The sequence below is a fragment of the Argiope bruennichi genome, chromosome 4 (assembly GCF_947563725.1).
Source record: "Argiope bruennichi chromosome 4, qqArgBrue1.1, whole genome shotgun sequence".
In the NCBI taxonomy this organism is placed as follows: domain Eukaryota; kingdom Metazoa; phylum Arthropoda; class Arachnida; order Araneae; family Araneidae; genus Argiope; species Argiope bruennichi.
The window spans coordinates 57,664,710-57,678,681 of record NC_079154.1 but is presented as its reverse complement, the minus strand read 5'-3'; the positions used below and the strand labels follow the sequence as shown (position 1 = coordinate 57,678,681).

The 13,972-nt window shown below is 27.5% G+C and overlaps 1 protein-coding gene across 2 annotated transcripts in view; it reads right to left on the bottom strand.

Moving 5' to 3' along the window:
* Positions 1-3,296: 3,296 nt before the first annotated feature.
* The window catches only part of LOC129965373 (nyctalopin-like), a 223,958-nt gene continuing 213,282 nt past the window's right edge, over positions 3,297-13,972 (bottom strand). For both annotated transcript variants that reach the window (XM_056079205.1, XM_056079206.1), the window contains 4 exons: positions 13,421-13,799; positions 8,347-8,527; positions 6,118-6,257; positions 3,297-4,581 (listed from right to left, as the gene is read on the bottom strand). In XM_056079205.1, coding sequence (XP_055935180.1) covers positions 4,343-4,581; positions 6,118-6,257; positions 8,347-8,527; positions 13,421-13,799 — 939 coding nt within the window. In that variant the 3' untranslated portion in view covers positions 3,297-4,342. The remainder of the gene's footprint in view (positions 4,582-6,117; positions 6,258-8,346; positions 8,528-13,420; positions 13,800-13,972) is intronic.

The following is a 13,972-nucleotide window of genomic DNA, read 5'->3' as shown; positions in this document are numbered from 1 at the left end:
AACAAGAATCTATAGAAAATTAGACTTCAATTTTAAGAATAATCATCATTTTTTGTAAATGTTTGGATTGAAATCATGCTCGCATATTACATGAATGTCGTAATGCAATCAAAAACCAATAACCATTCTTTTTAGAATTCAGATTCTGTCGAAATTGCGTTCGAGTATAAGTCGTGTATCAGGTAAAAATGACGTATTTCCAATTTCTTGAGCATCAAATTGGAAATTAACTATTGAATTTTGAATAAAAAAATGTGGCACCGAAATTCTTTTATATAGTGTTGATAAACCGATTACATTCCAAAATATGAATTTAGAATTAAATCTAAACTGCTTTAATATGTTCATATATTAATTGCAAGAATATAATATAGAGAGAGAATTTTCAACATTAAACATTTTCATAAATATATCGAGAAATTCTTCAACATTTTATAATGTCATATATAGGCAATCTCTACTAACAAAATTCGACAAATAATGCAACTGTCCTGTTGAAAAGCCTGTTTGAATGGTTCAATACGCATGCGAACTTACAGGAAAGAACTTGTTAATACCGTCAATCAGGATAAAAGAAATTATTTTTCAGCCAGAGTATCGCATATCAGAAACAGATGTTGAAGTGACTGTTAAGGAAAGCGAAATTAAAACGAACAAGGATTCAAAGAATGCATTTTCTGAAAACTAGTTTTAAAAAAGGTTTATAGAAATGAAGGTGTCTTCTTATAGTTTGTTTCAAGGACATTTTTTTTTGAATTTCTAAGAAAGAAGTAAATAATGTATTCAAAGCTATAGACCAAAGTAGACAGTTAGTTGCAGTACACACCAAAAATAAGAAAGGGAATCAATATATATTACATTAGTAAAATGAACTTTTAACTGTATGGTACACTGATAATTTTGTATTATAAAAATTATGAGACATGTTATAGCACTAAAATCTCACTTTTGTATTAAATAAACATGGATATTCCTTATAAAGTATAAATTTTTCAATTAAACTAATTTGATAATTTTAAGCACTCCTTAGAACGGTTTGGTAGAAATTTAATGTGTTATAAAATTTGAATTTAATATTTTTTTTATAAGACTCACAATCAATTCTAATGTAACGTAGAATTTCTAGCAGGCTAACTGCAATAGATCCCCCCCCCCTTCCTACTCTTTTGATTGAGCTTGCATTATAATTGTCATCTGAGTAAAAGGGATACTGAAATATTACATTTATATTACTGCAAAGATTTGGTTTTATTAGATTATTTATCTGTTTCTTCGCTTTTTGGTTATGCCAGTAATAAATACGCCAATGCAAAGAATCCCTGTAAACATCTAGAAGCGCAATTTTGACTGTCTATATCGATGCATCGATGAATTTTGGAGATTCGTGTAATCGTTCTGAAAGATATACTATGAAAATTATTTTATGCTAAACTCTATCATTGGCTTCCTATAAGCCGTTTTCATTAAATATACTATTATGTTATAGAAATTCAAACGTTGATTTAGAGTTCTTATTAAGGGTTACTCTATTTCGATTTCTATTTATAATATTTTAGGTTTTATTCATTGGTCTAGAAATCAAATTAGAGGAAAAATAAATTGGATAGGTATATATTCTTTTCTTTTGAAAACTATTAAGCAAATGTTTTGCAGTAACCCTCGCCTTTTATGTTGATAACAAAGGGTGTCATATTCATTATAAGACAACAAAGAAAAAAAAACAATAATAAGCATTTAAAAGAATTGTCGTTATATTCATTTAATTTCTTGAGTAACGAAGAGGCAAATGATAAAACTTCCACTGATGAAAATAAACAAATTGAGTTTCATTAATATATTGTATTGTTTTAGATCTTAGTTTTTGAGCATTACAGTGCTGCTATAAATATTAATGTTGTATTCAAGAAATAATGTTTCAATATCACATTAATATATCATTAAAATTGAAGGTTGTTTTTATAAACACCAGAGATAATTAAATGCTATATGCTTTTAGAATTTTATTTTTAAAATATGGCTAATCTTAGTTAATAAATATTTTTATTTTATTTTATTACTTCTACAATAATGTCATACTGCATTTTGTCCTAATAGTTTTTACATTCGGATTAATGGGGCTCTGATATATAATTTTTTTTATCATAAACTTTCAATTTGTGAACTCTCAATTATACACCAAACGAAACGTTTGTGCAAGGATTTTAAATTTACACTTTCATCAAGTCTGGGAAAAACAATATTATTGACACTTTTTAGATGGCCATTGAAAATTTGTTGAATGGATTTAAATTTTATATTTTCTAAATGTCATAGCATAAAAAAATGCTTACTCCATAACTTTTCTCGAGTTTTTCTGACTCAGTTTTATTACAGGTATTATAATTTTGCTTTAATGAAATGAAATAGGTGATGACTAGCATCATTTTATTAACCATGATTTCATGAAGGCGCAGCACTACCGGAGAAATTTTAGCAGAAATTTCACTGCTTTGATGAGTAATTATCCATATTTAACGTCAACTTATGCCTACAATAAAGTTATTGAATGGTACTCCAAAGATTCTATAATAATTCTACCATTTCAACTTCTACATTAGCACATTTTTTTGAAATATAAAGATCTTAGTGAAACTGTTTAATTTTATATAAAATATGAAGATTAGCAGAACATGGAAGTTTATAATTTTTTCCTTAAAGTATAAAAGCAATGCAGAGGACGTTCTATAAGATTATACGTTGCTCATGAGGATAATTTCAACTTCTACATTAGCACAATTTTTTTCAAATATAAAGATCTTTGAATGTATGAAAATTGTGGTATAGCACTTTTAGTAGCACATGGAAGTTTATAGTTTTTGCTTTAAAATATAAAAGCAAGCCAGAAAACTTTCTATAGGATTATACGTTGCTAATAAGGACAATTTAAGTATCAAATAAAGAAATGTCCAAAGAATCGAATGATTGAGGCTTATTATATTCTACAAAAATGAGTTTTATGATTATAAGATATTTTTTTTTTATCAAATTTTATTGATTTTGTGCGGTGTATACAGCGACACCAAGATCTTTGGTATGGCAAGCTGCAGCATGTGTTATATGTTTTTAACATATAACACATGATGGGAGATCAGGCTTTTGATTTACCTTGATAAAATGATAGTTGATGAAATGTTGCTAGTTTTTTAAACATACCACATTTCAGTTTTCTTTTACTTTTAAAATATATGGAAGTCACCTTTATTCATATAATTAAAAATTTTATTCTATATAATTGGTCCTTCGACACATACATTTTAAAGATTTAAAGTTTTTTCCTAATTTTATAATATTTACAATAATGTAACAGATAAAACGTGTCTAATATATACACAGTTACAAGTAAATTTCTTTACAAACTTACACTGATTTGCAACACGAATAATGCAATAAAAAACAGAGTTATTAAACAATTTGAAGTATTACTACAAAATAAGTTGCTTTTAATTTAATGACAAGTAAATATTTATTAAAAGAGGCACACATAAAAATATGCATGTGCAAATGAATCAGTGCAACAGTCACGGTAAACATGTAACATGGGATCAAACATTCATCAATATTTTTTCTATAATAAATCTTAAAATGCTTTTTTATAAAAAAACATAAGTAAAATGGTTATAACGTATATGACAATCATTCTGCTGATTTCAGAAACACTATTTCTAAAAATCTTTTGCACAGCAAAAAATCAAAGAACTGAAAATATAAGAGGGGAAAAAAACAGCAACAACTAAGCCTTTTCTAAAGGATAATTGTTAAAAAAAATTGTAAAGATTTCTTAGAGAGAAATTAGAACAATAATATGAACATTCAAAATAAAAAAGAAGCAACTTTATGTGCTTTTGCTGTGCTAGGTCATATTTAAGTCCATATTTAAGCCCTGAAGAATTTATCAAAATTCAGTTAAACAGCCGAATCATGTTTTGAACTATTCAGTCTTTTTTACTAAATGACATCATAATTCAGAACATATGGTAGAGTTCCAAAATAAGTTCGTTCGTAACAACTGAAAACCACAGATATAAAATGAATACATAAAAACGAATCCGCTGTGAATTATCATGCATCTATTTAGAATTAGTTCTTACATACACTGATTGATTGTTCAGAGCAGTGTTTCTTGCCACTAGAATAGCTGCATTGAATTTTAATCAAAGCATAGAGATTTCTGCATTCTTCAATTTGATTTCAAAAAACATCTTTTTGCTGATAAGTTGTATATTCAAGTGTCTTCAAAAAGGCTGCAAGTGGATTCCATACTTGGAAAGTTTCAAGCCAGTACTTGCACTAGAACATTCGTTGGTTAAGAAAGAAGAAACCAGGCTGTCGTGGAGAACACTTGGACAAAGATGGCAGCGTAGTGAATGGAAGCTTTGGCAACGCATATGAGCTGGTCGTTCGAAATCTCTGCTAGAGGCAAATTCTGGAAGTCTTCTGGGGTCTCGCATTTGGTCTCTTGAGCCAGTTTCACTACGCTCGCGCCTTTGTTCTGCACCCAGTCACGAAGCCAAGCGATTTTGCAGTCGCAATGGATTGGATTATCTGGAAATATCAAAGAGGTAAGAACACAATCATTATTGATCTTTGTTGTTATTACATAACAACAATATTCTGCGAAAAAAGTTATAAATAATTGGAATCATTCCTTATTTTTCAAATGCTTTTATTTAAGTATGCAGCTGATGATGTGAAGTTAAAAAAATTTTACTTATGGGTAACCAAATATTTTTAAATGTTATCAATAAAAATATCCCGGATTCGAGCCCTGGTTCGGGCATGGTTGTTATTTACCATGTGTTCTATTGGTGAGGTGTGTGAAAGAATCCCCTTGTAAAAAGAGGCTGTGCAAGCGAGTATGTGAGTGTCATCTTATTTATGAGCTACAGTCACACTTCTGTCCTCGAGTGCTCAGGAGTCTTTACTCTCAGAAGCTACCGCACCCCTCTTTCTCGATCTCTTCGACTTGGTCTGAATTGGTGTTCGATCCAAGGGGATAAGCAACAACAACATAGTTTAAGGATATTCAGAATTAAATTTAACACTGATATATCGCTATCGACGTATTTTATCTTTGCTGATGTTCAACGATCAAAAGAATTTTTATTTCTATTTTTTTTTATGTGGCCTGTGTACAGGGTACATTTTAAAAATCCTTATAAGCCTTTTAAAACTCAGAACGGCGTTTCATATAACCAAGAAAATAACGTGTACCTATAATAACATGCTTATGCTGAATTTATAGAGATAGGTTACATTAATCGAGAGATAAGGAAGCTACTCCCCCCCCCCCCAAAAAAAAAAAAATTAAATATCGATAAAAAAATCCAATTAAAAATGTACGTTTCCTTTCTCATAATCTGAAATATGGGTGATCCTTTTAATATTTATTTTTCACTAGATTGTTTTGAAAAAAGATAATTAATACATAATAAAATGTGCTTTTGAAGAAAAATTTAAAAATTTTGGAAAATTGTTTAAAAGAACAACATTTTGTTACATTTCAATTATTACAGTTTTGTATATAAAAGTCTTTTTAGAGCTGTGTAGAAATATCAAAATTCAAGCCTATTAACATGCGTTCTACATTTTTTTAAAACTCCTAAATGATCAGACTAACAATGTCAAAGTACTGATAAAGGAATTTTTTTTTCCTGCTTTTGACAAAGTAATCTAAGAAGAAAAAATCAGTCAATCATAATTTAGCTATAACTCAAATATCCGTGAAATTTTCGGTGATATATAAATTAGAAAAGCTTTTCCCCCCCTAAACAAATTAATTAGTTTCATGTTTGAGCTCAAAATAAATTGGTAGATAAGGCTTACATAGAGAACTGAGCATAAAATGTCTTTTGAGATATTTTTCTTATGGCCTTACTTCATTTTAAATGTAACTAATTTCTCAATAAATAATTTCGAAATGGGACATTTTTATTAAATAAAATTGTATTACTTCAGATTAAGAAGGTGTTCAAATTTTATGAGATGGGATTGGGGATAACACAAAACATAAATGTATCGCAACAGACATTGACATGTGTGAAAGCATGGTATTCATATATATCTATCTAAATTTCTTACCGTGAATATCAAATACTTGTAGCGTGTTCAAGATTGGTGTGTATGTTTCATACGGGAAAGTGTTCAGTTGGTTCGATTGCAAATGCAGCCATTCCAGTGAATCCAATGAAACAAAAGCGATTGGATCCACAGTTGTCAACCTGAAAAATAAGTTTTAAAATAAATAGTTAAAAATATATTGTTAAAAAAATAAGTGAAAGAAAAAAAATCGCAAATAACTTGAAAAAAAAAATCTGCCAGTTTATTATGTTTTTTCCAATGTTAATAAAAGAACTTAAAATGAGATGTGAATTAGTAACAGGAAAATTTTTTATTCATTTTTAGAATTTCTTTAAATTAAAAATACAGCATAAACTAACTTTGAAAATTACATCAGAAACATTGAAAAATTCATACAACCAAGAAAATGCAATAGTCTAATAAAATATTTTATTAGGTATTTTATTTGTATACACCATTATATATATATGGAGAGAAACGACAACTTTTTCATCAAGAATTTGAACTTAAAATGAAAAAAAGTTAATCAATTATTTAGAAACAAATTTTTGTTTTAAATAAAATGTTAGTAAAAGAGAAAATATTTTTCAGAATAGTCATACTCAACAAAGGGAATATCAATTTTCGTTCATTATTTTACCAAGTAACCTTCAATGAAAATGCAGTTTTCTGTTATGTTTATTTTCGTGTCTAATTCATGCCTTTACTTTGTAATTTAGATTCATTATTTTTTGTAATTTAGATCGCATATTGCATATTTTGGGATAAATTTCATAAGCTTGAAGCTTTATCAATTGGATATAACGACATTAGAATATCTCCTTCATATTTCCCTATAAAACTAACTGAACCTTAATTGTTTATTTATTATATTGGAGTTTTTAGATGCAATTCTATCACATTTTTTTGTTATAGAATAAAATAATGAACTAATATTAAAACTAAAATACAAGGAGAAGATAGATATTTTTAAATAGAAAAGGCGAATTTTAAATTGCTTGAAATTTTATTCTAAACGTCAGAAAATTCCACAAGAAAAAGACATACGCTCTGGCACATTTTTTTGATGCTAGGAATTAAAAAACAAATAAAAGAACTTCTTAAATAAAGTAGACAAAGGCAACATAAATTGAAAAGTAATAGAAATTTGAGCAAGCACTTTTGTCGTTTATGGATATTAATAGCAATTTTTAAAATTTCAAAAAATAAATTTTGATTTAAGAATTAATTTTAAATTAATTCTTAAATTTAATTAAGAGAAATTAAAAATAGGAACAAACTTTTTATTTATGATATAAATCATAAGAAGAAATTGAAAATAATGTAAAGAATCGTATTAATATTTTATTAATTAGAAATAGTCATAATTGAAAAAAGAATAAATTACCGTTTGAAATGGGAGCTAAGTGTACATTTCATTTGATAGAGTTTTTAATTAAAAAATCTTAATATCTGATATTTTTACCAAGATAAATATATTTTAAATATTAATCTCATAACATGAAATTTCTTTATACTTATAATCGCAATTTATAATGATATGATTGAAAAAAATCACTGAACTCCTGTATCAAATATACAGCACATTTAAAATTATTTTTAATGGTATATTAATTAAAAAAATTCCATAGAACTAAATTAAACCATTTAAATCTTAAAAAGCAATTTTTGTGTGTGTGTTTTTTTTAAAGATATAGATTCCTATTTCAATGTAACTCAATTGTTGAAGTCAGATATTACGTTAGTACAAATATACAGATTCGACAGAAATGTATGTTTATATAAGCATATGTAATAAGAGAATTCATGCAGATAAATTGTCATTATTTTATGAGTTTGGATTCATTAAATGAAGATAGTATAAAAATATGCACATTTTGCCGTGCAAGAGTTATACAAAATTTATCCAGTTTCTGTCCGTCACGTAACAAATAACAATTCATTCTAGAAAATTGCATAATTTGAATTTTTGAAAAATTTTGCGAAACAAGCCAGCTCTTTTGCTTGCTGTCAAGCTATATTTTAAAATTTATTACCCTTCGCATAGTTTCATTTTTTCTAGAAGGTAATATAGACATTAGGAATTGGTACAAAACCTTTTACAACTAAGTAGTTGTAACATTGCATTTTTGAGTTTTTAATTAGCTGTATTCGGCAGTTATTGTAAAAGAAGAATCAAATTGATAATCCAAATAACACAGCTAAATTCAGTTAGATAATAGCTCTTACCAGTTGTTTTGAAGGTAAATGAATTTCAAGTTTTTTCCATATGGTGTAAAATCGTCCTCTCTGACTTTGGAGATATTGTTTCCCCTCAAGTCCAGTTGTCTCAGTCGACTCAAATTCCTAAGAGATTGGGATGGTATTTCCTCTAGACGATTAACTCCTAACTTTAACCACTCCAAAGAATCTGCAACAAAAGAATTCGATGAAAATTTTATTGACTTATCATAAGGAAATTTTACTATTACAAAAAATATAAATTGGTTAATTTAAAAACAAGATATTTTTTAAAATAGATATTACTCTAAAAAAGAGGATCTAAATGAGTCGTCTATACTTTTTCATGTATGAAGTATACAAATAAAAAATATTGCAATCGTCAAAATATTTCAGATGGAGAATTTCATGAAACTTCATTTTAAGATCTTTCTGAGTCTGAAAAAAAAACCTTTTTGGAATCATACTTTTCTCTTTGTTTGCATAAAACTCAAAAACAGGATTACAAGAAACAACAAGCAAATCTTAGTTTCAAACTTTAGACGAAATACATTTGAGAGAAGTCTGTCTGCCCTTGTAAATGTCAGCAAACAAGATCAAAAAGAAAGGAATTAGTTAGTGACATTTAGAAATAGGTTTTTACAATAGAATTGCAGATTGAGAAGACATTTTTCTTGTTTTTTTTAAATAAAATGATCTTTATCATTTTACAACTAATACTTATAAAATGCTATCTTCTTATAGAAAATGTAAGAAAATATAAAAATACTTATGCCAAAAGTTAAATTTTATCTTTTTTTGCTATTTAAATTAATTTTGTGAATGAAATGAATTTAAATTTTATTCATTTATATATATATAGAGAGAGAGATACACTTTTCTTTTACTTTTTCAATAATTTTTGCGTAAAACAACTCGTGATTAGAGAAAATTCCTAGATGTAATTGATGTCAAGTGCTCTGAAATTAGAGAAATGTTCTTTACCATATCACGTAGCCAATGAAATTTTGATAATTTTATGAAAATCGAAACTACTCTCTGCACACTCATATCTGCAAAAATTCTTATCGAACTTAAAATTTTAAATTAGGAAAAATAACAATATTTCGAAAAACTTTCAAATATGTGTTAGAAAAATTAAAAAAGTAAAACTAATCTACGAATATTTAATTAGCAAATTATTTTAAACTAAACAAATTCCATTAAGAGGCTTTGCTTTTTAGGTTAAGTAATTTTTTTGATAAATTAATCAACAAATTGGAAAAACTTATTATAAGTGCTTCTATTGTCATATATTCAATATATTTAATATAATCAACATAGCCAATATATATTAAATGTAAGGCATTAAAAATATTAAAACTGCTGCAATAACGGTTGAAGTTGAATGAATTTTAAGAAAATATTTTCAATTAGTTTTAGGAATATTGTATGAGTGGTGTGTGATTGTCTTTATGTGTACATACACACACATATACCGATAAAAGTTTAATTTTCAGAATAATATTAATTATCTTTTAATTTTCTTACTGTGATTTCTTAAAGCATTCATAACTTTAACTATATTTAACCCTTTCCATTCGGACTGTGTCTTTCACTCAGAATTCGAGATGGTGCATCATTTTGAAATTTTGTTTTTAATTTTGATTTTTAAAAAATACATAAAGAATGACTGAAAAATGTAGATTAATTTTTTGATAAAATTCAACTTAAAATTCATAAATATTTTTTTCATAGCAAGACCTTGTGTTAGCTGAATAACTTTGCATCGAATTACTTTTCCAAGAGCAAAGGGTTAATAGATAAATATTCTAAATGACATCTTTTTTACTATCGAAAATGCAAGAATTCTTGTTGGTTAAATAATTACTCAGATAAGCTTTATTCACTTGCTTCAGAATTGTATTTTCTTTTGTTGAATTTCTACTAAACAAATACGGCCGTTCGTTCCTTCTTTTAAGCTATCGATTTCGTATAGAAAACTAAACTAATTATTGAAAACAAATGTTGGACCATGTTTGACCTAATTGTCGTCAAGAGCTGCAGTTCATTACGGAACTAACCACTAGCAGTGGGTATCACAACAATTACTCATAATTAAAACAATTACTTTTCGAACGGAAGCGAATTTATTAGGGGATATAATGAATCGATTATCATCAATGACGTTTTCCCTACTGAGAATTATAATTAAATTTACATATTTCCGGAACGATTTATAAAAGAATAACTAGAAAATATAATGAGGAAAATTATATCGGAAATGATTTATAAAAAATATACTTATGGATTATTTCATTTACAGGAAGCTTATAATATTTCTGCCCAATAAAAATCTTACATAAATTAAATATTAGAAAGGTTATAGGTTTATAACAAATATTATAGATTTAAAATAGCATTAAATATCTTGAATATTTAGATTTTATAATATGCTAATCATAAAACTTTGTAAAATACCTTTCTTTACATAAAAAAAAAGAGGAGAACTTTAGATATAATTCCTGTGAATAATATATATTGTTAAGTATTTTTGAAAACTAGATAGTTTTTTTGTGTGCATATTCTTGATAATTATTAACCGGAATAAAAAATGTACACAATTAATTTTTTACCATTTCTGTATTTTGTCTTTGAAAACTATAGTTGAATATCGCAGAACATTCTATTAAGTAGAGTAATAAATTTGATATTGAATGTTTGATGAATTTACTATTTTATATAATTGTACTATTCAATTCAAATGCACATTAGAATGCAAAATTAATTCGATTAGATCTAGAAATTGCTCTCCAATTATTTTTCAATAGCTACTTCAAAGATGGTTCAATGTATTTCTGTGTAAATAAGTTAGAAATATCTATTTGTTACCAATAAAGTTGTTTTTGTGTGCACGAACTGCAAAAAAAAAGAAAATATAATTTCAAGATTGTGAAAAATATCAATATTTTATGCCTCACAGACACTAGAAAAAACATTTCTGGATATACATCTATCTGTGAACATTGTGATTAAAGTTTGTGCATATCCTTTAAGCCTAATTTGTAGGTCTATATAAAATTAAAGAGGAAACCCGCTGACAGGAAATTATCCGCTTCATTTTCCGTGTGATGTGAACATGATAATACGAAAAGTTAATTAAATGTGAAATTTGGTACAACCTTGTACCAAAATTGCAGATTTGTGTCAAATTTTAATCTAAATCCATCACAAAGAATGCCATGTTTTATTCTATCAATTCATGCGTATGTTGATGTAGTAACTCAAAAATTTGACCGACAAGAAAAAGGAACTTCATTATTTAGTATAGTATTTTATTTGTATTAGTATTATTTAATATAATATTTTCATTCTTTGCCGTGTTTCGGTCTATCAATTAATGCATATGTTGATGTAGTAAATCAAAAATTTAATCAACAAGAAAAATGAATTTCATTATTTAGTATTTTCTCTATAATTGCTGATCTATATTAAATTTCAAAGCAGGTCGTTAAATTGGAAAACATTTAAAATCCATAATGAATCTCTTCTTCATCCGATGTAATGAATCCGAAACGTAGTGTACTGTAAAGTCGAATGGGGAACAATCCCAAGGGTTGTAGATTGCAACTACTCTTGTCTTAGAACAATATCCTATCAGCACACGATAATAAAAATATCAAAATCATAAAAATAAAAATATAAGAATCAGAAAATACCATAATCATTGAAAAATACTTTTCTGCCATTTAAAAGAATTGGCAAAAAGGATATCTAATGGCACTTTACCCAAGAAACCATTCAGAAAATTCTTGTTTAAAACTCATCAGTTTGGGAAGCATGTGAAAAGCTTCTTAAGAATAAACTGTTTTACTTAGGATGTTATGATGCAAGTTGATTTCGTCATTTTACTTTAAAACATTCTTAAGTAGCCAAGGATTTCAATTTATTTATGCATAATTTTAACATTAAAGATATTGGATATTTGCATAAATCAATTTTTCTTAAGCAACTACGGCCAAAAAATAATTGTTTAAATTTTTCTTTTCTGCAAAAACCAAGAGCTATAGAGTAATGAGTATTTTTTTTTCAAAAGTTAAAGAAAGAAATTTATTCAGACATTCTTCTGATATGGCAAACATCTATTTAAAATTTTCTGCCAAAAAATAAAAGAGTTTTTTCTCTTAAATAACAATTGTTATATATATATATATATATATATATATATATATATATATATATATATATAACAAGTTTAAAAATTCTAGAAGTGTCCTTTTTCTCATACAATTTCTTTCTTTTCGTTTTGATTTTACTTAAAAGGGGTGCATGATTATGGCTATCTATTATGCACCCATAGATTCCTTTCTTTTGTCTATTGAAAAACTTTTTGCAAAAAATAAATTGCCTTTTCCACAAAGTATCTGTTCTCAACTTTCCGATTTCATTAGACTGATATTTCGCATGTATAATTTCAAAATATAAAATCCCTTTCGAGTTAAAAAATATTATAAATTGAATGATGACATTGTACAATGAAGCTATTTTTTAAAAATTTCATTTCTCTAGGTTTTTTTTTTTAATTCGTTTTTATTTTAGCTATAACATGGGCAGTCTTAAAAGTACATAATATTTTCCCTAGAGGGAGCTGTAGAGGTCAAGTAAAAATAATTAAAAAATGTATGTAATATTTACATTCAATGAGAATAGAGACATGTTAAAATAAAATTTATAAATATGGCACTTATTGTATCTCTTAATAGATCGTTGAAAAAAATAAAAATTGTAGAAAGTGTTCCACTTCTCATTCACAAACTTAATGCAAAACTTGAAATTGATTTATCTTTTTGAAGTAGGAATAACATGTCAAATTTTATCCTTTTGGTATTTTGAATCGTTATAATGTGCAGAAAGGAAGACAGACAGGTATGCACGTTTACATAATTCTTAAAATATTTTATTTTGGATTCATTGGAACTTGAGAGATTTGTCAAACTATCGAGTGTAGAATTTTTGACGTTTGCTATACTTTAAACACGAGAACATAACAATATATTCTTTGAAATGAGAGATTTGGAAAAAATCATTGATCTGCAAAGCATACCTTCAATTCCTTGAAAAGCATGGATGTGGATTGTTGAAATAAGATTCCTTTCTAAATCCAGTGAATTGAGGACTTGCAGAGACATGAATGCTCTCGGGGGTAATGTCTGGACCCTGTTGTTGGCCAAATCCAGCACGTCTAACGATTCCCCTCCCATGATGGCAAACTCCTCCGGCAGCAGCGCTTCGATGTGGTTCTCGTGCAGCTGTAGCCGCTGCAGCTGGGACAAGTTCCTCAGGGGTCTGGAGGGAACCGCAGTCAGCTGATTAGCACCAAGGTTGATGCGGGTCAAGTTCCTACCAACGCCCACGAAAGCCAGGTTATCGATGAACTTGATTCGGTTGCCGTACAGGGACAGACGCAGTAGGGATTGAAGACCCTGAAAAGGATGAAAGCTCGATTCTGATATGGGGTAGGTCTTTATTTGGAAGTAATAGAGTCAAATAATGAGGACAAAAAATAATAAAATTAATTCAACATATGCAAGTAACAGTCTTTGAATCCAAGACAAATTGATTGTATTTAACATATGTTGATTAAAGGTAAAATAGT